This window comes from Talpa europaea, assembly GCF_964194135.1.
Source record: "Talpa europaea genome assembly, chromosome: X".
In the NCBI taxonomy this organism is placed as follows: Eukaryota; Metazoa; Chordata; class Mammalia; order Eulipotyphla; family Talpidae; genus Talpa; species Talpa europaea.
In genome coordinates this window covers 18,372,125-18,398,587 of record NC_140081.1, presented here as the reverse complement: position 1 = coordinate 18,398,587, position 26,463 = coordinate 18,372,125, and the positions used below count along the sequence as shown (strand labels likewise).

General features: G+C 39.3%; 1 protein-coding gene across 1 annotated transcript in view; it reads left to right on the top strand.

Annotated features, from left to right (window-relative positions):
* The window catches only part of DMD (dystrophin), a gene marked incomplete at both ends in the record, with an annotated part of 1,915,324 nt that overhangs the window by 1,715,289 nt on the left and 173,572 nt on the right, over positions 1-26,463 (top strand). The window contains 1 exon segment of the mRNA XM_084258879.1: positions 10,029-10,089. Within this exon segment, the coding sequence (XP_084115005.1) occupies positions 10,029-10,089 (61 nt within the window).

The window sequence follows — 26,463 nt, the reverse complement described above, 5'->3', positions numbered from 1 at the left end:
GCCTTCAAAATGTTCATAGCCTTAATCAAAGATATTTCTAGGAATTTTGCTTAATTAACCGAAATGCATGCAAAGATTTAGCTACAAAAATGCCTTACTTATAACAGTGAAAAATGGAAAACAATGTAAATGCTCAAATTTCTTCAATAAACCATGGTACATCCATTAATGGATTATCGTTCAGCCATTTAAAATGTGTCATGCACCAGCAAGCTTGCTCTTAAGTATTTACCTTAGAAAAGTGAAAAGTTATGTTCACCAAAAAATACCTGTACATAAATGTCAATTCCAGGTTTATTCATAATTGCTACATGCTGGAAATAGTCTAAACATCCTTCAACAGTTGCATGGAAAAATTGTGATACATCCATATAATGGAGTACTACTAAGTGATTAAAAGGAACACAGTATGGATACACATAACAGTAGGGATGAATCTCAAATGCATTTTGCTGACGAGATGAACTCATTCTCAAAAAGTTACATACTAGATGATTCCATTTAGATGATCTGCAAAATAGGCAAAAGTGTATGAAGAGAGAACAACTCAAAGGCCACCATGTGCTGGGGTTCGAAGGAGACATTGACCACAGTGAGATAGCGAGAGGAAAATTTTGGGACTGAGTGAACTGTTCTCTCTCCTCATTTTGATGAATCTGTACATGTGTGATAATTCACAAACCTCTACACCCCCCAAAAAAATTTTGCTACATGTATAATTTTAAAAGAACAAAAATATGGAAGAATATATGAAGATATGGGAAAGTTGCCAACATATTTTTCTACAATATATTTCAAGTGAAAAGGCCATGTAAAAACCTGTCTATGACAATATCTGAATTTCACAAAATAATATGTGTTTATGGGAAATGACTTACATGGTGATGGGAATACTGGAGATTTAAATTTTTCTTCTGTGTGTTTTTCTGCAATCAAAAAGAAAGAAATGTTATTGAAAAATGATTTCTTAAAAACAAAGGTGTGGTATAGGAGTTGGTACCTAAGCTGAACCAAGAATGATGTGAGCAGCCATGAGGCAGGCCCTGGAATTAATCACCCCCACCCCAACCCACCCCAAACTCCAACAATAGCCATCAAACAATTGTAGATCAAATACTCCAGTATTTTGTCCCTTGGGTGGGATAATTCAAAAGTATTCTCCACTGACGCCCCCATCTGCACTGAGCCCCAGGTGCCCAGAGCAATAATGCAGCCATGAGCAGCTTTCTTCCTTTCCCAGACACTTCCGGCTGCTCTGCCAGTACTTGCTTGAATCACCACTCAAATTACTTGAACGCACATTGTCATCGCTGTGTCTGCTACTGGGGGATTGTGAGCAAGATGGCTTTTATGCTCCTGGTTACTATAGCTTCGGCCATCATCATCACATCCATGTCCCAGGCAAGGAAAAAAAAAAAAAAAGAAAGAAAGGAAAAGGACAAAACCTGCCTCTTAATTGATTCAGCCGTTTTTAAAGAACTTTCTCCGATGCCTCACTTGAGTATCCTCAGCTCACATCATAGGCTTTGGGAACACTGTCATACTCAACAGTTGGAATCCTGTTGCTAAAGAAGAGGACACTGGGTATTATACAGACGCTGTCTCTGTCATTAGGCACCAGCGGATGAAAGCTCAGACAAGGAGAAGCATTAAGGTCCTGTAAGGAAGGACTAGGAGAAAAAGGTCAGCTAAATTCATAAAGGGCCTTGGTACCAAGAGAAGGACTTTTAAATAGTTTATATACAGGAGAACTATGGCAGGTTTTTGAGTAAGGGAGAGTACTTTGGAGAAATTAGTCCATTAATGCTGTACTGGATTAGCTGAGAAGTGAGGGAGAACCTGGGGAAAGATAGAAGACTGTTGCCATAGCAGCAGCATGTGGAAGTGCCTGTGCTTTGCTCTACCACATCAGTGCTCCACACTTCCTCGGAAGGTTGACTTTAGTGGGCTGGATCAATGGGATCTCTAACCCTTTAGCTTCAGATCGAGTTCAGTCAGTGGAGAGCCATGGTAGGAGATGGACAGGAAAATGGATCCTGAGATCAGAATGCTTATTCCCTTCCTGTCTGCCTACCTTGACCCAAGATCCTGTCAGGTGCACCTCTTCACACAGCATGCACACATTCTTGCTCACTCTGGGACCTTGGATGGTGGACAGTACAGTTGGGGCTGGGCTCTCCCTCCGCCCCCTCGTTCCCCTCCCCCTTATCTCTCTGCCCTCTCCTCACCCCTCAGACCCAATGGTGGTGATGTCTCCCTATTATTATCCTGTTATCTCCTCTGATTTCCATGTGCCTTGCACATACTTTTGTCACCAGCCCATTTACTAAAGACTCTTCTCAACTTCCCTGATTTGAATGTGCCATCTGTTTGCAGCTAGGACCCTGACTCTTAGTGTCCATGCAACATTCTCAAAAACCTCATCCCATTTAAATAATAAGGTCCTGAGGAATCATAAAAATATGTAGAAGAAAACATAGGCAAAACACTTCATGGCATACAATCCTGAAACATCTTTTTTGTTTTTTAAAGATTTATGCATACAAGAGCTGGGGTACAGGCCAGAGGTGTGTGCGGAGGTAGGAGGATTCACCAGAGACATAGCGGGGAACAGAACAGGCAGATTGACTGAAATACATTGCTGAGGGGAGCAGAGGGCGAGACAGGAGAGGTCTGCTGCACCACGTGGTTACCTCCCTGGTCGTGGATTGAACTCATGCTTCAGTGGCTGCTGATAGCTTCCTAGGTTGCGTCTTAACCCCTTGAGCCACCAGGGAGGCTCCCATCTCAGAAACATCTTTATAGACTCATCCCCTGAAGCAAAGAAAGTGAAGGAAAAGATCAACAGCTGGGATTACATCAAGCTAAAAAGCTTCTGTACATCAAGCTAAAAAGCTTCTGTACAGCAAGAGGCCACAACCAAAACAAAGAGACACCCTACTGATTGGGAGAAAATATTTGCACTCCACACAACTGATAAGGAACTGATTTCAAAGATCTACAAAGAGCTCACAGACTCAACAAAAACAAAGCGAAGGATCCAGTCAAAAGATGGACAGAAGAGCTAAAGAGACACTTCTCTAAAGAGGAAACGCAAATGGCCAAGAGGTATATGAAAAAATGCTTAACATCCCTTATCATTAGAGAAATGCAAATCAAAACCACAATGAGATAATACTTAGTACCAGTGAGAATGGCACATATTTAAAAAACTGGCAACAACAAATGTTGGCGAGGATGTTGTGAAAAAGGAACTCTCCTGCAGTGCTGGTGGGAGTGCAAACTGGCCCAACCACTGTGGAAAGCTGTGTGGAGGTTCCTCAGACTAAAAATGGAGCTACCATATGCCCCGGCAACTCCACTGCTAGGAATCTACCCAAAGAACACAAAAACATTAATTCAAAAGAAAACTTGTACCCCTATGTTTATTGCAACACTATTTCTAATAGCTAAGATAGGGAAACAACCTAAATGCCCCAAAACAGATGACTGTATCAAGATGTGGTCTATATACACAATGGAATACAATTCAGCTATCAAAAAAGATAAACTCATGCCATTCACAGCAGCATGGACGGAGCTGGAGGGGTTTATGCTCAATGAAATAAGTCAGAAGGAAAGAGGAAAATACCAGATGGTTTCACTTATAGGAGGAATATAGGGGAACCAAATAAGGGATCAGGGGGAAAAGACAAAACTGGCAGGCAACTATAAATCAGAGACATTCAGCAGGAAATAGGGAGGGAGGGAGAGGGATTAAAATGGGCAAGAAGAGCACAAGAGTCTATGGTGATGTTCACAGGTGACTTGGTGGTAGGAGTTTTATGGGAACTGCACCTGAGAGGTGAAAGCAAACTGTACAAATATGAGCAATAATGTGAAATAAATATATAGAAATAAGTAGCAAAATAAAACCCTGTCAATAGTATACAGAACTTTAAAAAAAAGCTCTCTACTTAAAAAAACATACAAGTGCAGCCTCAAAATAGCCAAAAATCAAGTCATATTATTGGTTATGAGATCGGGAAAGAAAGCAAGACCCAAGGACATGTTGCCACAAGCATAGCCCTTTTTGTAAGATTGATTTATTTATGCATGCAAGAACTGGGGTACAGGCCAGAGGTGTAAGGGTTAAGAGAATACAGTAGAGACAGAGTGGGGAGCAGAACAGGCAGATCTACTGAAACACACTGCTGAGGGGAGCAGCGGGCAAGGCAGGAGAGGTCTGCACCATATGGATTACCTCCCTGGCCAGGAATCACACTCATGATACAGTGGCAATAGCTTGATAGTGCTGAGACTTTACCCCTTGCAACCAGGGAGGTCCCTTACAAGCACAGCATTTTAAACAGTAAGACATAAGTAGATGAAAATAAAGATAGGGAAAAAAAGATACACAGAAAAAAATATCCTAAATAAAACAGGGCATTTGATAAAGATGTTGATTCAGAGTGTAGGTATCAGGTATCCCATTTGATGTATCCACGCATCCATCAATAAACATGAGTGGCAAAAAAAAAAAAGGTCTTGAGGGCATTGGGCATGTTAGGACCCCGGCAAATGCCAGCACGGGGCTGAGCACATATGTGCTCAACAGATAGCAGTTGATTTTAAGGCTGGGATATTACACGCGTTTATTGGGAAATAATGCTCAGAGGCTAAAATTAAGTGCACAGTAGCAGGAACTGTGCCCAGCTCGTCTGTTGCATTAGAGCCACACTTTGCAGGATGACTGAAGTGATGGTAGCTATTGTTTTGTTTCTTCAGGAATTAGGCCTCCCTTTTGACCTGTCAAATGAAAATAGGTCTCGTCTTAGTTGTTCTGAAGTTAGCTTTTCTGAGCTGATCAGATAATTTAATTCAGACATCTGGAACTGCACCGGTGGTGTTGATGACAGTGAGGCAAAGTTTGATCAGAATAAAAGGAATTTGTTTCTAATCTGCAATAAAACTATGGGAAACGCCTGTGAGGTGTGGTGAGAGTGAAGTTGTTCAGTCACTTGGTGGAAATCATATGAAGGGTAAATTTAGATTTCAGGTACAGTGTCGCAAACTTGGGTTGGATGACGATGCACTCCTTTTTAAGATGTTTATTGACCTAGTTCTTTGGGCAAATATTTATAGACCATACACAATAGGACAGAAAAAAGTTACAAGGACTAGACAGACCTGCTTGTGATCCTGGGTGTCTGCCTTACTAGCTGTATGATCTGGGCTAGTTCCCTGGACATTTCTAAGCCTCAATTTCCTCATGTGTAATAATGGAACAGCACGACATCATAGGGCTTGGGAGGCTACATTAAGGAACATACGGTACAAGCTACAGACGTGTTTGTTTTCTCTATTTCTTAAATCATCTGACTCCAGTTTGAGTAATAAACCAAAATTAGGATCTGTTACTAAGAACTGTACACATTAAATTCCATGTGCTCGTAACTGTTTCATCATCTGCAAAATGAAAAAAAAATCGCACAGTGCATTGTATCACATGTGTGATTTGAGGTCATGTTTTAGGCACACAGAGGCTCGTACCCCCTCCCCTCCTGCACTGCCCCATCACCTCCTCTAGACGAAGCACTCCAAATGGGAGCGATATTGTCCCCAAGGGCCTGAAACATGGTTCCCAGAAGACCAAAAATATCTTTTTTTAATGTAAAGCACAGATACATCCCATACATAAACAGTACGTCCATGGTATTACAGTTTCATGGGTGATTAGGAAAAAATGTCTAGAAGATTCCTAGGTGGTAGCAGGGGGATGGGATGGGGAGGAGGTACACAGAGGAAAACATGTTGAGACAACTTTTTTTTTACTGGAATTTACATAATTCTGAGGAGTCAATTGTGAGAGACTCGTTGATTCTGATGCCTGTTAACCCCAGAAGTGCGGTTTCTGTTTTGTCTCCAGTGAATGCTATCTTACTTATTTCTCTAACATGCCCCCACATTTTTGACCCAACTGTGTTACCAAATTCCAAATCCACCAAGTATGAGGGAAGTAGAAAGATGAATGGATGTATTTGGGTCTGAATTCCAGAGAGTGCTCTTTTGGCATGGTTTAAGTAACATTAGCATTCTTTTTAATGTTCTGGGTAGACCCTCCTGTCGATTCAAATATGACTTAACAACAGGGCACATCCAAAAAGGATTGAAATAAGAAATTCCCCTTGATAGCATGGCCTGGATTTGTGATTTTTCAAAACCACCTTGAGCACAATATTGAATCCTGTCACCTCGAGGAAGGAAAGCATTTGAAGGTAGCACTGCCACCCTTTCTTGCTCTCAATAACACACTGCATCTGTGACGCAAGGGGAATTTCAGAGGTGGGTTTTGGAATAAATAAACCTTGTATCCGTTGCTGTTTCAATTCAGTAGACAATATCCCCACAGCGGTGGTGCCTTATGATAATCGCTGGTTTCTACATTCCAGAATCTGAATCACAAAGCTGCACTGGGATCACCCATAGTGGTTAGAGAAACAACTGTATAAGAAAATACCAAAGGACAGCACAGTGTCATATAAAAACTATTTGCCAATAAATCTGTTTTTGATGGCCCACTAAAAAATGGACACATCAGGCATAAAAGATGTGTGTGTCTATTATGTTGGCTTTGTGAAAGATGGCAGGCGCCCACTGGCACACTGAGATAAGAAACAGCTGTTGTTGGTGTCGACATTAAGGCAAGAAATGAGATGATAATTCTGGGATCCATTTAGGAGAGTTACCATCTAGTTTATCAACTTCTGAGTAGATGCAAGACCAGAATCATCTGGCAGCCCCGAGCAAAATTGCCCACAATTCCTCAACAGTCTCTAGGGAAGGGAGCGCTGGATCCAAATACCACCCTAGGGGGGCAGGGGTTCTAATGCAAGTGCTTCCAGGGTGTGTGTCTGGGGTGGGGAGGGGGACCGGGGGAAGGATGTTGTCATTTTTCTGTTTTTAATGCTTCAAGGACGTTTTTAATATGAAATTTCAGTTTCAAGGGATGACTGCAAAGCAATTGCTTAGATGCATTTATAAACTGAGTCCAAGACTCAAACTATTTATTGGCAAATAGTTTCCTTTCAGTGAAACTGAATCTCATCATTGGTTCTATTTGCTAGCTACACAGAAAGACAAAAAGCTTTTTTTTTTTTACATTTACAAAAAAAAAAAAGTTTTAAGTTTTGGAAACAATTTCTCTATACTATGTATGTGCTCAGTGTTAAAAATATAACAATTAAGAATGATTACAAATGCTTAAAATTTCACAGCGATCAGTCTTTGGAATACTCTTTTTAAATCTTTTCAACTATTTAGTTCAAGCATATTCTGATCACTCCTCAGGCATTATATTGATTTTTGTTTCCTTTTAATGCTTGACAATGTAAAACCCGCTATGGGTACTCTGTGGCAGCCTTGCCTTCAGCTCAGCCATGCACTGCTGCTTCTCTCCCTCTCCCCCCGCCCCTTCCTCCCTCTCTTGAGAGTTTCTGCTTCAAGATTGTTCCATTCAGGCAGAGAGCCCGTGGCCCAGCCAGGCTACCAGTAGGCCTTTCTGCATACTTCTCTCTGAGAGCTGCTGGGAATAATGTAGAACATCCAAATGTCCACTTAGGTTGCCAGAGTCCATAGCCAGCAGCCTCTGAATCACAAAGAATTTCTGACCCGTTCACATCATAAGGAACTAGAAAGGAATGAGAGACGTCTGGGGACCTCAGCCCTCAAAGGCATTTCTTTTTTTTCTTAAGATTAATTTTTTATTTATACAAGAACTGGGGTACAGGCCAGAGGCATGGGAAGGTGAGAGAATTCACCAGAGACAGAGTGGGAGCAGAACAGGCAGATGACCGAAAATGCTGATGAGGGGAGGAGCAGTGGGCGAGACAGGAGAGGTCTGTTGTGCCATGTGGTAATATCCCTGGCCGGCTGGGAATCGAACCCACACTGCAGAGGCTGCAGACAGCTTCACAGAGCTGTGCTCGACCCCCTGCACCACGGAGGAGGCCCCTGAGCCCTTCTTTCCTCTGCTTGGCGTTCAGAGGCTTGGCCATACAGTCAGTGAGGTCGACACCCAAATGCTCTCTGGAGTTTTTCCTTCTATGTTGGAAGGATGTGAGGACAGGTGTGCGCTGAGCAGCCAGGAGCTGTGATTGCTGATTCTCTATTGTGTTTCCTGCTAGTAGGAACTTGGGTGTTTGGTTCCCATGACATCACACTCTGATCGGCCAGGCCAGGGAGTCCAGCTTAGGTTCTCAAATCAGGTCTTTGTGAATTAATCTGGGCAAGAAAAGGAAAACCAACAAGTTGAGCAGAGAATGAGAAGGGAGGAGGGAATACAAAAAGGACAAGGAGATTGAAGCAAGGGACTACTTCAAAACAGCAGATAAATGTCCTTTCCCTCATACTAAAAATCTGTCTGCCAAAATGAAAAGGCATAATTAGCAGCTAAGTACAAATCTATGTTCTGTATTTTATAAATGACATATCACCAAGGTACAAAGCAGTATGTCTGGTTGAAGGTTGGATGATTAGATTCCTCTATTACTTTATATAAAACAAAGAGTCTGTAGTTTCATTACCCTTAAATTGTCTGGCAGTGGGTGAAGTTAACTTTCATTAAAAGCTATTCTTTCATATTATACTGTGTAGTCAAGGATATATTAGCTTTGATGTTTTCTTCTCGATACACTGTGGAGTGAATTTACTGTGAGACTAATTTAAAAGGGAGCTTTTCATAGGAGGAAATAATGGTCAGCTTCCACTGTGCTTCAAATTATAAGCTAATGGAAATTTAGGGGGGGAATGAACATATACGTAACATTGCTACATGTTAATAAAAATGCTTCTTTTATTTACATTCCTGATGATAGTCTATGTCTCTTAAAACTCAAATGTCTTAAGACACTATTCAAGAGGAACATTTTATTGTTGGCGAAATGTTATATTGCTTCCTAACACGATTATTTTTGTCTTGAACAAAAAGCCTTTGTATTAAACAGTATATATTAGGTATTGTTAGAGGTTTAGCTTTGGGAGGAACTACAACTCAAGTGTTTAAAACACAGTTTAGGGCCTCCCTGGTGACGCAAGTGGTTAAGCACCGCACTATGAAGCAGTCCACAGCCTCTGCAGCACGAGTTCGATCCCCAGCCAGGGAGCAACCCACATGGCGAGGCAGACCTCTCCTGCCTTGCCTGCTGCTCCCCTCAGCAGTGTATTTCGTCAGTCTGCCTGTTCTGTTCCCCACTCTGTCTCTGGTGAATCCTCTCAGCCCCCTGCATCTCTGGCCTGTACCCCAGCTCTTGTATGCATAAATAAATAAATCTTTTAAAAAATATAAAAAACACAGTTTAAAGATCATTGATTACAGTCATACATGATAAAGTCATTATAAAATGAATTCTCAGTATATGAAATTGAATCTCACCTGTAGGATTCATCATTGAACACAAAAGTTTTATTACACTCTGGAATTGACTACCAGTCTCTCATTTTTGTTTATCATTTCCAATAAGATGATGCTGGTTAGCTGACATTTTGAAGCGACAATTAAAAATATAATCAGTAAATAAAATTGGATTCTGTTAAGCTGAGCGATGAGAGATGTAAATGGAGTAAGTTAGCTTCTATTATCTAGAATGTAAATATATCACAGGATGTTTCAGCTACTAAACTAATACAACCCAGTCAATCAAGTAGTAAAAGGTACTGAGAAGCACCAAGAGGAGATGGTGTAAGAAAAACACCCAAAGGAGACACGTAAAGGGAAAGCCATCAGTCTACTCACTCGCTTTCTTATCTCTTCTATAGGTCTGGCAGTGGAGAGTTTTTTTTTTCCCTTTGCATTTATCTTTGTGCCTGAATGAGTTCAATTTCACTTAGATTAGGACAGAAACTTCAGAACAGCAGGTTAATCCGTCCTGTCTTCATGGGTAACTGAGCAAACAGACCAATATCAGTGTAAAATTGTAATTCTGGAGATTAATGTTGTCTTTACTGTTCACAGTGAACTTGACCTCCATGCCTTTTTTTTTTTCTTTCAGCTTCTGTCCAGGGTCCCTGGGAGAGAGCCATCTCACCAAACAAAGTGCCCTACTATATCAAGTAAGTTGGCAGCATCACATTCTTAAGGCACAATCTGTTGTGTCCGATCTGTATATTCACAAATGAATTTTTGAAAACACAATGGTAGCCTGGCTTATAAAACTTAGTTCTTTCTTCCCTGAGGAATCTGGATCGTCAACTCATGGTAAAATTACCCCTGAAAATGTGCTGATGCAATAGGAAACCGCCTTTAGGAAAAATCCATTTCATGCAATGTGTATGTTGTATTTTGTGATGGGAGGTGGTGTGCATTTTTCACAATCAAGCAAAAAGCCATGGGTTATTTTACGGAGCGTGGGAGTGAGTATTTCAAGAAGAATTTCCATCTATTGAGAGGTTTCCCACACATTTCTCCTTCAGACAAAGATGGAAGATTTCTGCAGCTATATGTGTGCAGGCTGTTTTAGGGGAATGAATACTTCATGTGCCCAAAAGGCAGTCAACAGCAGTCCCAGATTTGGGGAGCTGAGACTCAGGACACAGCATTCAGCATCTTTGCAATAACAACCACAGAATGATGCTGTTTTCTGGGGTCATTCATGTCAGCCAAAGGAACGCAGGTGCTTGAAGCACCTTCTGCAGGATGCTGCATGAAATACAAATTATAATACATTGTGTCAACATGGATGAGAGAGGAGAGAGGATATTGAATTATTATGATGCCTTAACAGTCTCTCATGGGTTGAGAATGGAGTCAAACTTAAATTTCATTTAGGATTGGTTGTATCACCAGCAATTAAAACTAGTCAGATTCATGAAATAGTCTTCAATACCAATGAAAGACTGAACTTGCTTCTACCATGAGTCTGACTAAAAATATTAAATGTTTGTCCATTTTGAGTACCTGCCATTTTTTATTGAGTCTGTTTTTATTCTTTCTCTGTCCATCAATTCTTCATAATTAAGTTCTAAAGCCATAAGAGCAGTCCTAGATTTTCATTACTATAATTCTTAAGAAATTTGATTTCATGCCTCAATTTTGTTAACTCAGAAGAATGGGGGTTGAGGGGACTCCTTTGGCTCTTCAAAGAGAGACACATCCTTTAGGAAAGGTTTGTCTTATGAAACCTTTCCTCGTCAAGCTGTCTCTTTAAATGTTCTCCTTTAATATGCTTTGATCCTGCTATTTAATTTTCTTATTTTTAATTAGGTTATTTTGGTTGTATGCAAATATTGCTCCAAATGGCATGTTTTAAATAGGTCTTTAAATCATGGATTTCATTAAATAATATATTGATTTAAGTGTGCACCATATTGCTTTACCTCCATTGTATATTTTATGGAAACATTTTGTTCAAATTCTTCAGTTATCTTCTACATCACTAGCTTCATCATCACGAATTTTCATTTTTGACTAAGATGTTTGAGTCCTGCTACTTCTTCAGGCCATGTATAGAGATCTCACTTTATCCTGTTCTTGTGTGAACTGAAATACTCTCCCTCTGTGGATAGGGTTTTAAGGCCATCTAAGAATCCAGTACATCTTTAAACTATTATTCTCCAAGAAATTACCTGTTCGGAGCTTACTCCATGTCTCACCGGGATTCCTAGAGTATCCCCCTAGTCCTACAGTCCTTTAAATATTTATCTGCTTTCCAATGGTGTACCAACTACAGAAGATCCCAGGACATTGCTGTGGGAAAGTAAAAAAAATTAGTTCAAAAGATATAAAGGAAACCAGTCCCAGAATTCAGTAATTATCCCTGTGAATTAGTCTCTTGCAGCTCCTCAGTGGAATTCGAGAATAGCTTCCTGTATTCATCCTCCTACTTGGAATCCTCCTTTAGCAACTATGAAGACCATGGTAGTGGTATTGGTAATGGCACATATCTGAGGATAAGAAAACATGAGTTCTAATCCTAGCTCTCTCATTTATTGATTGTGTGGCCTTGGGAAAGTCATTTATCTCATACAAACCTTAGTTTCTTGTTTATAAAGTAAGGAGAAGAGTTGGACTAAATGATATCTACATTCTTTCATAGCTCCAAGAATCAATATCACTCATTCCATGGTCTTGTCCACATTTAAAAACCTAAGGTCTCAGCTTGTCTTCAGGTTTCTGTATTTTAATTATACATATCATATGTTTGAATTACTTATTTTTATTAACAATATCAATTCTTAGTTTAATGAAAGTATAGAAATTCTATTTTTCAGTAGCTTTCAGTAGCTGTTTCAGTAGCTTCAGATGGCCTTCTCAACCCACTCCGATTTCTCTAGCTACTTATTTAAAGAACTCAAATCTTGATGTATAATTTAGAACTATTATTCTTCCTGCTTTAGAAGTAAAGAGACATAGAACAATAGGAAAGTTTAGTAGAAAGGTGAGTATGGAGTCCTTAAATATCTCTGAAGTGACCAGATACTTGGAATGAGGAACCATATAATTTCTCAGTAATATCTGAGAAACTTTATGGAGAACAATTCTCTCTGCAACTATAAAATTATAAATTAGGGATTATGAAATTTCTCAACTACATCTCTAAAATGCTAAGCTGTATTACAGGGAGAACATATCTTTATAAAATTTACGTAGTCAGTAATGCAATTATTAATGTCATTTGTGATTTATTGTCATCTACAATGACAATACTGTCATCTACAATAATCTACATTAAATTCGATGGACTTTCAGTGGACTTTGTGAGCTCGCAAATGCCATTCTTAATTTGAGATTCCTCTTTGGTCCAAAAATAACAATACTTATGTTTTCTGATGACATTACTTCCACGAGTCCTCATTTTCCCCTTTTCTTCATTTGTTTATCTTGCCTTCCACCCAAGAGTTTTTACCACACATTTTCAGCTGCAAACCCAGGTGTCTTCTCTGGCTGTTCTTTAAAGTACTTTATAATATTTCCGTTTCAGTGCTGGGATGCACTGATCATCTAATAACAATAGCACAGTTCCCCGTTGGTTGTTGAGTTGTGTGCTTATCCTTGAGGCTGAAAGTCATTAACAGCATCTTCTGCTCTAGACTGCAAATCAGACAGTGCTTAGCCCACATCCTGACACCAGCCTTTCATAGGAGGCAAAGAGCCTTGATTTTGATACCGCCAACTACATGTTTGTCTAGTTTATTAATCCGTGGCATACATCATTGTTACACTTTTCATATTTCCTATCCCCTGGGGGGCTCTTATTCCTGTCAGCACCTCTTTCAGGTTATTTGATTACAGCTTTCATTGCCACTGAAAAAAATAATCACCAACAATGTTACAATGTTCAACCTGTTACAACTGCCTTTTCCACTGCTGCCATTTTGTAATTTTTTTGGCCTACTGTCAAACTCATGAAAATTTCAATATAATAGCCTTTAACCAGCTGCTGCATTCTGTTAGGATTTCTTTCACCTTTTTATGTTACATACTCCCATATGGGTAAACCAAACGGAGCCAAGAGCTGGGACTCTTCCCGCTTTCTTAATGAGTTAGGAAATTATTCTTCTGCATTCTGCACTGTCAAAAGAACTTAGGAATCCCAAACTTACTTGCATTGTGCTCCTGCATAGGTGACATAATAAGAACATAAGAAATAGCACACTGGGTCAGAGCAACAGGGCAACCAGCCCAGAACTCTGTCCCAGATGTAGGCACCAATGAATGCTTTGGCAGTTAACCTGGTAATTTTCATTTAAAAAGTAAGGATGCTCGACCATTTCTTAAGAATACATTGTAAATCAAACTGGCATGAGTTTATCCAATGCTGTCTTAAACATTTCCCATCCTGCACTTCAACCTTGTCTTCTAAGTAATGCTTTCTATAAATTTACTGATTTCTGTATAACTAAATAAAGGTATGTTTCAGTGTCTTTTTCAATCTCCATACTTTAACCTCAAGGGATGGCCCCAATTAGTGTTATGGTATTCACTGAATGCAATTATATTTACTCAGAGGCAACTTTAATCTTGCTTCCCCTCACTAACCCCTTTGCATTTTCATCTTCCCAGTCTGAGAAAATCTAATCCTTTTTAGTTTTTGAGTCTGCCCTTGAAGGAAACAGAAGCATTCCCCTTGATCAACTTATTTGCTTTTCTCTGAATTTTTTCCAGCTCTTATATCTTCCTTGGGATGTCATGACTAAAACTGCCCAAATATTGGTTATTAAATTGGTTAGCATTGTCTCTAGTTCCCACTCACTCATGAAGAAAGTAAATGCTATTTGCTGTCTCCCGTTGGTGCAGAAATGGAGAAACCCATGGAGGGCATAACCTGTTCTACATACATTACTTCTGGCTGAAGGTTGCTTTGCTGCTACTTTTCTGTAGCACCAGCTGAAATGTTTGACCTTATATTTCTGCCAGTTGTCCCTTAGGAAGGATTTGATTTTTAGACAAGCCAGTCCTTTCCTCTTTCAAAGATGCTGCGGTTATTAAATATTGGGAGGCATTCACTAATGAAACTTGGTGGTAAACCTGCTGACTCAATCACCAGTAATGCATTTCATCAGGTTTCCTGTCTACATATTTCCAAAGAATGGAAATAGGGTTGGGGGAACATGCTCATCTCTTCCGCTCTTTATTCCATGTAGTGCTCAAGTAACTCATGTCTGAAGGAGTGTCTATGGCTGGCTATTTTGAGTGTTGAATACATTGCTACAGATGTTGGCCAATGACTTAATGACCTTGGTCATATGCTCTTCGCTCCACTGTCAATCCCAGGCACGATGCCATAGCCTTCTGTTGCATTTGAGTTGCTCACCACCTTCTGTTTTAGCGAAATGCAATATAAAACCTACCTGGCTGAAGCCAATAGTCACTTCAGCATTTCCTATGCCTGTTGTGATGCCTGCTACCAAAATGGCTAGTTGGAGTTCTGACTGTGCTGTCTTCTTGTGGCAACCATTCCTGTGGCTCTACTAGTAAATCTATTTTCCTGTCTGCATGGATTTGTGGTCACCTGCCTGGTCTAACCTTTTGCTTTTTGTGTCCTCTTGTGCTCTGCTGGTCTACATTCTCCTTGAAACCTGAGAATCTCGGCCCTGCTCCCTAACTCCAGTAGCATCTGAGTTTTGATGCCGCCTCCCTCCGTGCCATCTTGCCTCCATTACTTGCCCCATGGACAAGTTTTCAGATTCTAAATCCCTCCCATATTTAAAGCATATCTTGCTTTAAAGATTTAAAGATTTAAAGCAAGATATGCTTTAAATATGGCTCCGGCTTCCTATTATTTAGGCCAAGAGTGGCTCTAGTTTAACTTTTGGTTAGTTTATTTGTTCCTTTCAGTTACTGATAGCTGTTTCGGTACCTGTGTTTATATACAGAGGAAGCAGTGTTTAGTAATGCTTGTGCTTTCACAGTGATCAGTCTGCTAAAGATCTGTGCTGGCTGGATTCTGGTGGCAATATCATCTGAGAATGAGATGGGCTCTTATTATAAAGAACACTGGATTATGACATCCAATTCAGAGAACATTCCCCCAGGTCTCATTCCTGATACTTCACTGTTCTAGAAATGATACCCATCTTCTGACATGTAGATTAAATGTTGATTGAAATTGGCAGAGGCCATCTTAGTTTTTCTTAGAATACAAATTCCTTTTGTGGTCTATCATTTTGTACTGTTTCTGGTAAAATCTTTCGCTTGTGCATTTTCCTTCAAAATATGCCTTTTAGCAGCTGACAAGACAATATGAAATAGTGGAAACAGAAAATAGACCGGGCATCAGAAGATTGGAATTCTAGTGCCAGCCTTTCTGCCAGCTAGCTGTTTGATCGGGTGTGATCTCTAGTCCTCGGTTTCTCCATCTGTCATCTAAGGGGACTGAATCCCATGATGCCACAGGTTATCTCCATTCCTGACATTCTCTGATTTTGTGAATGTTGATTTTTGAAGTAGGAATCATTGGTGACAGTTTCCAAAGACGTGAAAATGAATCTTCATATCGCCCTTGAGGATTCTTATTGCACCATCAATCTTCCCAGGATAGAAAGGACAAATAATATTAAATCTTTTATTTAACTGTTTAGCACCATTTACATAGGAAATGGATGTAACAGAGAATCAGCTGTCTAATTTCAGCTGTCAGTCTTCGAGGATACTGGTGAATATCTCTGGGTAATTAAATTTGTGAAATTGCTGCCAAAAGCCTGGTGCTCTGACTTTTCAAAAGGCTTTAGTACACAGATATAACCCAGAGGTCAGTCTTCTCAGCTCTGCTCGCTCCTCCACAGTGTGATGGTTCCAAAGGTCACAGAAGCTGAGTCTCATTAAACTCTGGAACCACAATGAAGGACTAGTGAGTAATGCATAATTGATGATAGGGTCCTGGAAACAACTCCATTTAAGACATTAACTTAAAGAGAGTAAGTGAGATGCCACCGTGTTGTGCAGAGTCCTCATTCTAGCTTTTGGTTTTGTAGACCTTGTTGGTAGTTGCACATTTGGGTATCTTCTGTGTCTTACAGGTTAGTACGAAAAACTCATAACCTCATTTATAGCTGCATAAGCTGGTACATGTAATCTTGACATAAGTGAAAGACAAGGTGCTCTCTGTTTTCCTAACACATGCTCAGTGGATATTTGAATGATGAATGAACACATTCTCGACATTCCATGTGCTTCCTAGTTTTCCATCCCTTCTGCCTTCAAAAATTCTTCTAGTGTCCATGTGTCAGTTGAGATCTACCATTCGAATGTCTCTCATAGCTTCTAGCCATCAGCTTTAACACTATTATAGAAAGCATGCTGGGGGCCTCCCTGGTGGCGCAGGGGGTTAAGACATAGCACTATGAAGCTAACCACAGCCACTGCAGCACCAGTTTGATCCCTGGCCAGGGAGCTGCCCACATGGCACAGCAGTCCTCTCCTGCTGCTCCCCTCAGCAGTGTATTTCAGTCAGTCTGCCTGTTCTGTTCCCCACTCTGTCTCTGGTGAATCCTCTCACCCCTCACACCTCTGGCCTGTACCCCAGTTCTTATATGCATAAATAAATAAATCTTTAAAAAATATATAAAAGAAGACGTGTTGAAAATAGTTTCTCATGTCTCCACAGTTAGTGCCCAAGCAGTGATCCTTAACCGATACCTCTGAGTAGTATGTCCCAAATCCTGCAGTCTAGATTCTGCTCTGTCTTCATTTAACAAGATGATTCGGGGTGTAATTCAGCCCATCCAGGACTGAGTTCCCCACCAACGATGAGGAAATAGATCTCCAGGATGCCTGAGATCACTGTGTGCACCAGCTTTTCTTGTGTCAGTAGAATTGGGGTCGTCCTGTTTTTTCTAAATGTCACATAGGATGCTGTTTCTCACTTTGTGGTGATGAGCTGAGCTTTAAATTGGTCAATGCCAGCTTTGCTAAGCATTGTGTCTAGCATACACTGCTGAGGCTCAAATCTAGTAGTAGCCACTGAGCCTTAAGGGAATAACATTGATGATAAGTTTTCATTTTGCAGAAGATGTTAATAATCTGTTTACTATATGCAATGCTTAAGAGGATCAGCATATACATATATGTGTGATAGCTGAAACACATTATTGTGTACAGATTAAAATCACTCTGCTACACATGGTCTCACTCATGACCCTCTTGGGAATGTGAAAAAGCAGATATATTTACATGTGTTTCCCCAAAAGAAGAATGAATCATTTTAGCTACTCCCTCATTTTCTTTCCCTTTTTTTATTCATGTACTTTCTGGAATAATCACATGGTAGAAAAAAAGACATGGCTGTGACATCAGATCTGCCTTTGAAACCCAGCTTTATCATATTGTGACTCCATTATTTGAACGAGTTACTTAACAGGCATTCTACTTTTCAACATGTAAAAGCTATCACTCCAAGAATATTAATTAGCTTTCATTCTCTTCTCTGAAATGGAATTGAAGTCTAACTGAAATCTACTGGATACGAAGTGTTGGGTGTTTAGAAACTGCTCGTACAGATAGATCCATTATAAGCTATGTGTTTAAAATGTTTTCTCGAACACCAATATTCCCTTGATTAAATTAGTTTATTTTTATTCTTGGAGTTCCCACATAACTTAGGGTATGTGTGAATTCCCAAACATTCCTGAGCCCCTTCTAGGCATCTCTAATTGCTTCTCATCCTGTCCCCCTGGGAGGCAGCATCCTGTTGGCCTTCACAAAAGGCAGCCACAGTCCAGGCAACATTGGAAAATAATAACCTCAAACTGCCTCTCCCCTTTGGATAACTTCCTTAGAGCATTAGCCCTCTGAACACTGACCTGGTTGCAGAAAATGTCCCATTCTCAGCAGGAAACCTCCAAATCCCACTGAGCCTCCCAATTCCTCATTCCAAGGAGTAGGGGAGGGAAAAGGAATTAAATGCTTCTTTCTGCAAGAATTTTAGTGTCCGTATGTGCGTGCATGCACACGCGAGCACACACATACATTTTCGTATTTTAAAATCAACTGAGTGCATTGTATAAATTAGTGCCATCACATTGCAAATGTTTCAAATCCTTGTAAAGGATGACTTTTAGCAGTCTGGAAAGCTTCGAAGAACAGATCGTATATGGGGTTAGCTGGCCTTCAGCGCTCTGGAAATGATCATGTCTTCTGTGATACCATGAACTCCCTGGTGGATGAAACAAAGAAGCTTTCCTGCTCCTCCTGAAACTTTCAATTGCTTTTTCTGTTTTTCTTTCTCAGCTTATCCACATCTATCTTGGTCCCCAAAGCCACTCATGTCAGATTGTCTGTGCAAAGAGCAATTTTTAACTCTCTTCTTTGTTGTTTTAGAAGGAATTTGTTATAGTTTTGTTTCCTTTTGGTTTAGTGGCTTTTTCTTTGTCTTGAGCTTTCTGTAAAGGGAGTAGCTCGTGGTTAGTCCATACAATCTCCTAGACCAAATGAAAAGCAAATTTTAATGTGTACCAACTAAGTGCTAAGTAGTAACAGACTAGCTGCATCTTCCCATTCATGAAGTTAAGACCACCAGTTAGAATCCACTAAAGAAAAAATAGCTGAGACTCTGAGCTTGGCAGCTTACCCCAGTTGCTCTAATAATAACCTGTTCTAGACCTTTCCCACCAACTGTATGATTTTGGTTGGCTTTGCCTTGCTTCACCCCCAGTCTAGGACCCCCCCAAACCCCACCCTACATTTCTGGTGCTTCTACTTTGACTTACCTACCTGAGCAATCCCTGCCACTATGCTCTTGCAGAGACCTAAGTTGCTCTTTGCTAATTAGGCAGTAAAGGGGACAGAAAACAAAATAAAGCAAGAAATTGGTCAGTCCTAATTTAAATGCTTTCCTGCTGCCATGGAGGCTGGTAAGGAGAGGCTTTCTGGAATCACCTCCATAATACCTCACTAAGATATATGACCGAGACAAGTAACCCAATGGATTTCTCAGGATGTGTTTCTCTTCTCACTCCAAATTCTGAGCACTGTTGACAGGTAGGACATGATCAACTCAGTTGGCCTACAACAGTTCTTCAGGAATTTTTTCAAAACTAGAACATGCCCTTGAACTTGGCACCATAATCCTAGGTCTGTGGTTCTAACCTCATAAGGCAAGTGAATCCTTATGGCCCACTAACTTCCCAGGTAGTGAGCATTAGGTCACCCCAATTCCTTTCAATGTCAATTTTTCTGCATAATTAAAACAAACTTTTATGTTAATATGAAACTAAAACATACCATGATGTGAAAGAACAGGGGCATTTGGGGAGCTGTATCTGATTAATTCAGATTCCTCTGGGAAAATAATGTTTTATCTGTTCCTGGTACATTCTTACAACCCTTTGAATCATTAGTAAAGATTGAGAGACAAAGACAAATCTCTGGTTTCTGTGAGTCCATTTTGAAATTTGACCCTTCATACTTAAAACAATATGTATTTTAATTTAAAAATCAACTTTGCAATGAGAGAAAAGAAAAGCAGGATGAATATCCCATGTGTCTCCCCTTTCCATGCTGCTCCTAGTTCTGGGGAATCACAGGTCCAAGAGAAGGTCAGAGTTGTGAATAGTGAGGGATAAAACAGTTATACATTTCTATTTTGAAAAGCATAAAAGTGAGTTTTTCAAGTTACCTTAGAATAGATAACCAGGTCCTTGGGGATGGTAGCAAGGACCTCTTATAATTGCCTTAAGGCCCCAACTCATCTTTATTGTTTAACTCTTAAAATATTTTTATTAACTTTTCAATCGCTTGCTTCCCCAATTAATGTAAGCTCATTGACAATGTCCATGCCCTATGCATCCTTTTGTATCATCCTGGACACTTTTTGTCTCGCACACACATAAGAAATTAAGTAAATACTTGATAGTTTTCATTTTGAGGATTAAGCACATCTTGGAAACTGAGCTATGATCCTAGAAGGTTATTTTCATAAAGGAACAGATAATAACAGATGGAGGAGTTCCATATAATGTTTTCATTCTGGGTAATCCCACTGAAATTATAGTTGATTGAATTCGATTTTGGAAGCAATTTCAGCCATCAGTCCATTCATGTTTTGTATTTTAGTTAAAGACAGAAAGAAATGCTTGATGAGCTTGGTTGCTTGAAATATCCTATAAACTGAAATCTTTGAGAAAGTCACTGTTTAAGGGAAAGTGTTTTTTTTCTTTTTCTTGAGGTGACATTAATATACAACACTGTATGGGCTTCAAGTGCACAGTTTCTAACTCCGACTGTGTATGTCACCCTACACCCACCACCAAAAGACCATCCACCCCCAAGCTATTCCTTGCCGGCACTTTCCATTCTGTTGTCAGAGTCCAAGTGCTGTTTTTTTTGTTTCTTGTTTTTTCTTTTGCTTTTTTTTTTTTTTTTTGAGAGAGAGAAAGAGAATTTCTATGTGACTATTATCCTTTAGCTACTTCTGTTGCTACACTTTTGTGAGGATTTCTTAAGAAAATGCCTTCAAATCCAATTTCTTTCATAACACGCAGGCTACCTTCAAGAGCCTATATCTCAAGATTAAAAGATTTTGCAAGACTTTGGGGTGAGGTCAGTGGTAGAATAGGAGAGAGATACTGAGGCAGAGCCATAGTGGCATCCAGTAGGAAAGAAGAGAATTCAAGTTTGGCATCGAGCTATGTGCACCCAGATATTACCATTCCATGACCAATATAGATGTCATTACCAAGTCCATTGAAAATATATTAATTGCATAAAAGCCAATGTTCATTAAAAAAAAAGTTTTTTATTCAAACATGGCTTTGTCTTGTTGTTTAGGGGAAACACCGCCCTGTTGTATCTTTTTAAGTAGACTTTATTATCAAGGAACTTAGAATTATTTGCCTAACTCATATTTCATATACTCAGAGCCAAGTCATTGCTTTTTCCTATAAACACTGCAGAGGAGCAGAAGTCTTCCTTACTCTGCTCGGCCTCGTTCATCATCAACAAAATTGCCAATTATATTCCAAGTCCTTGAAGGTATTGCTTGAGAAGAAGATGTATAAGCTAAAAGGAAGCAGCTCACTGTTGTGGTAGAGGTTTGATATTTTTATACTGGCTGGTAGATTCAAAGCATACTAATGTTGTTTCGACTTGTGAACTGGAAAAAATTAATATGGAAGGATGGAGAAAACATGGTTCATACTACAGAGTCATTTTTCCTGAGAAGTTATCTGACTGTAACTATAACTCAGGGTATATCACAGGGCTCAGATGTGGAACATTTCTTCAAAATTAAAACCTAAAAATCCTGATGTCTAATAGAAAGTGTAAAAATAGCTACCTCTGAAGGATCTGGGATGTGCAGAGGAATACTGAATAATATGATCTGACAGTTTGGGCCATACTTTTACAGTCCTTGCTGTGGCCTGAAAAATACAGAATTAATTCAATAAAACATTGGGAAAAAAACAACATAAACATAAAATATTTTAAATTAAAAACACGGAATAAGAACAGAGAAAAAAAAATCCTCCAGCAAATCAATATTGCTTGGGGAAGCAGGAATCCCAGAGCAGCAATATTTTTATCCAAATAATGTCTAGTTTCATGGTGAACAAACACCTTTATCACCTAGTTTCATAAACAGTAGAGTGAAGGAAAGGGTACTTAGGCTTGTTGTATACACTTCTCAAAAATGGTGACTCAATTCAGTTTCATGCTTGACTATTCCAATTTCTACTCAATAGAATCATCATATTTTCTCAATTTAGGATTCTTTTTTTGCTTCTCCTTGCCTAAATATAGGTATCCCAAAACAAAAAGAGACCTGGTGAAATCATTGCAAAGGCTATTAAGTTATAGTGGTGACTATAGTGAGCAGATTATTTATTGTTTGTAGATTAATAATAAACCTGAGGTAATCTGTGGGAAATTTAATTTGGGATATATTGTAAGACACCAAAATAAGGCAAAGATGAAATAATAAACTGATAGGAGATCAATTTTAGGCCTACGTATCTAAAAGTGCAAATCCTATAGATGTTATAAAATGTTTACCTTTACATAGTTGTATTATCCTTTGAGTGCTGTTACTCTGGGAAATGAGGGCCGCCATCCTGACACAAGAGTTTATTAACCAATCTGAAGATAGATAGGCCACTCTTCCATGTAAAATATATGTTATAAAGGTATAATTTAATCCATGTTTTTAAATTTTCAAAATAACTTTATGTAAGCCTTCATTGGGCAATTCTTGATTCTTTGAGCTATTACAGCCAATATACTTTTCCAATTTCCACTTATCCTTTCAAAGAAAGATGCTAATTCTTTAAATGCCTAGTTACCTAAGATGTCCCTTGATCATCTTCTGTAATATTTCAAATCATAAGACTATAAATAACAATTATAGCAAAAAACACTCTGGCCAACAATGTTTAGTTTGTTTAACTTATTGCCAAATCTAAGTGTTGTTACAAATTTGCGAAATTTACCTGGATTGAAAACAAAAAGGCTCATGAAGGTCAGCCCTGATTACATTTGTTCTGCATCCCCCAAAAGAAAACTTTTAAAATACAAATATTGACCTTTCTCAATATCCTCAGAAAAGTTTGATGGAGGCATTTTGTTTTTGTTTTGTTTTATGCTACTATTTGCTACCATGCAATTTGAGAGGAAATGAGATTAGCGGGACAAAATTGACTGCCATGTCGGTATACTTGGTGGAATATAGGATAAGGTGGGGAAAGAGAGCCAGAATGGAAGCAGGGAGACCAGTTAAGAGTGTTGGAAGGCACTGGTGGCAAATTAGATCTAGATAATTGTGGTGGTGGAGAACATGATACGTGGTAGGGATGTATTGTGAAAACAATCAACAGGTCTTGCTGATGCACTAGAAGTCAGGAGTAAAGGAAACAGGGCTAGGTATGCCCAAGTCTCGGGCTTGTGGCTAGAACAGGTACCTGAAAATGAACGTGTTTGGGAGGAGAAAACAAGAGATCTCTCTGCCTTGGACACCACTGACAGCACAAAGGGGTGACTTGGAGAGCTTGGACCCCCAGTAATGCCCACTGGCCACTCTTTGTCTCCAGCAACGGCTGCCAGACATAAAAGCTAAACAAATGATTGAGTCTGAACACTAGGTAACTGTTCTATATAGAAATTCTGGATCACCTGGGTTTCAACATGTTAAGCCTGAGGTACCTATTGAGTCTTCAAGTGTGTTGCCTGAAATAGAATCTGAAGTTCAAGGTAGAGGGCTATAACTTTTGGAGTCAACATAGACACATCAATATATGATTTGTAAAGATAAGGGGAAGGGATGCTATCACAATGAAATGAGAGCAGAAACCCTTGAACTTCTCAATATTAAACTTGTTTCTGCTAACCCAAAGGCAAATATGTTAATTAATGGAAGTCATTAAATTAATTGACCAAACTATATTTATTGAATGATACTGTGGCAAGTATCATACTAGGGAGATGCTAATGATACAGGCATAGCCCTTGCCCTCTTAAAACAGTCCCTGTCCGCGTAGGGGAGGAAGCAGACAGGGAACAAATAACACCCAAGGCCTAAGATGAACCAGGGAGGCAAGGCAGTTGGCATTAACTACTCTAGCATGTTTTGGCATGGCATATATTTGCAAGGAGGTAAAAATACTTATTCAAAATGTTCACTGCTTCAAGAGAGATAGGGGGACGGCAAGGGAGGAGGGAAATCAGAACAAAGAAGGGGGTGAGCACAACGGTCTGTGGTGTTGGACAGTGGGTGGTTTGGTGGTGGTCACACTATGGCTGTATTTCCTGAAGGGGAACAAAGACATAAACTAATAGTAACTCAATAAGAAAAAAAAAAAAAAAAACAAAATGTTTAATGCTGCAGTCAACTGGAACAACCTTCAGAAAGGAATTAAACCCATGAAAAGATGTTTCACATCTAGTCATCAGGGTAATGCACAATGTTGATGGAGAAATTGGAACCCCTTGTACATTGCTGGGAAGAATGTAAAATGTCACAGTGCTGTGGAAAACAGTCTGGTGGTTCCTCAAAGTGGTAAGCATGAAATTACCTTATGATCCAATAATTGTACTTCTCGATATAGCCCTAAAAGAACGGAAAGCAGACATTGAAAGAGATACTTGTAGTCTAATGTTCATAGCAGTTTTGTTCAAAATGGCTGAAAGAAACAACCCAAATGTCCAGCAGCAGTTGACCAGATAAACACGCTGTAGTATGTACATACAACGAGATGTCATTCAGCCTTTTAAAAACAACACTGGTTTTACAACACATTATATGATGCAGAAATATAGGCTCTCACCTCTTCAGTAATGTTACCATTCCACACCCACCACCTAGGCACCCATGGTCCTCGACTCTAGTCCATTGGGCCCCTTCTCACTTTGCTCTCCAACTCCCACTTCTGCTCTGGTGGCCTAAGTTTTACAATCAAATGTCTAAGGGTTCTTTTTATTATGGTATTCTCTGACTCTTCCTTCTCTATATGCCACATATAACTGAAACTCTCCAGGTGTTTGTCTGTCTTCTTTGGCTTAGTTTGCTTAGCATAACCACCTTTATTTCCACCCATGTTCTCAAAACTGACAAAAGGTCATCTTTGTTTGTAGCTGAGTAGTAATCCACTTTGTGTGTGCATTCACACATACACCACATTTTTTAATCCACTCCTCTGTCCTCGGGTACTTAGGTGGTTTCTATAGCTTGGCTATTGTAAACAGTGTTGCAGTGAACATAGGAATGCATATATCCCTTAAAATTAGTGTTTTTCCATTCTTCCGGTAGGGGTAGAATTACCAGATCTTAGGGTGGATCTATATTTGATATTTTGAGAAACTTCCATATTGTTTTCCATAGTGTCTGGATCTGTCTACGTTCCCACCAAGAGTCTAAGAGGGTTCCTTTTTCTCCACACCCTCACCAGCACTTGTTGTTTTTGGTCTTTTTGAGATAGGCCCTGTCTCACAGGTGTGAGGTGGTGTCTCATTGTGGTTCTGATTTTCATTTCCCTCATGATAAGTGGTGACGAGCATTTTTCCTTGTACCTGTTGTCCATTTGTATGTCGTCTTTGGATAAGTATTTATTTAGGTCTTCTCTCCATTCCTGTGACACAGATGAGTCCTGAAAACATAACATTAAATGAAATGAACCTGACACAGAAGGCCAAATACTGTCTGATTCCACTTGTATGTGGTACCTTAAAGAGTCAAATTCATAAATGTAGAAAGCAGATTAGCAGTTGCCTAGTGATGGGGCAAAGAGGGAATGGACTTAGAGCTTGTAGGATGATTAAAAAGCTCTGGAAAAAGATAGTAGTGATGTTTGTACAACATTGTGAATGTACTTAATGCTACTGAATTGTACAACCTTAAAATGATTAAAACAGTAAATTTCATGTTGTACATATTTATCAAAGTGTAAAGTTATACTCCTGAAACATATAGTATTGTAAATCAATAGTAAATCGATTATTAAAGCATGCCCCCTAAATAAAGGAATCAATTAGTAAATTTGCATAGGACTTAGGTGACTAAAATCTCTATTTAAATTCTACATTAAAAATCTATATGAGACACAACACGTATATAAACAAGGCGCAGGAAGTAGAGAAATTTTTCTTCCAAGAATTTTCCCTGTGCTTTTGAAATCTGTTGTGCCATTTACTTCCTGGAACTGGCCTTTAATATGGGAAAACAGTACCATTGCAGAGCTTAATTGGTATATTTGTGAACTACACGGAAATGCAAAAAATGAAAGCATAAAACTATAAAATGCATTATTCATTAAAGAGGCAGAGTTTATAGGATTGTCTCTGATCACTGTCAAAGCATAAATGGCCATTTCACCCATAATTAGCCAATTTAGTATGAAGTTATTTTTTACTTGCTATATTTTGTTTAACCTCAGTTATATTTGTAAAAACAAAAACTGCGATGTGTTACTGCTTTTAGAATTTCTTACAAATGCTAAAATGTTCTTTAATCCTAATGTACTAAACAAATGGTAGGATTCTCCTTGCTCAAGAAAAACCTTAAG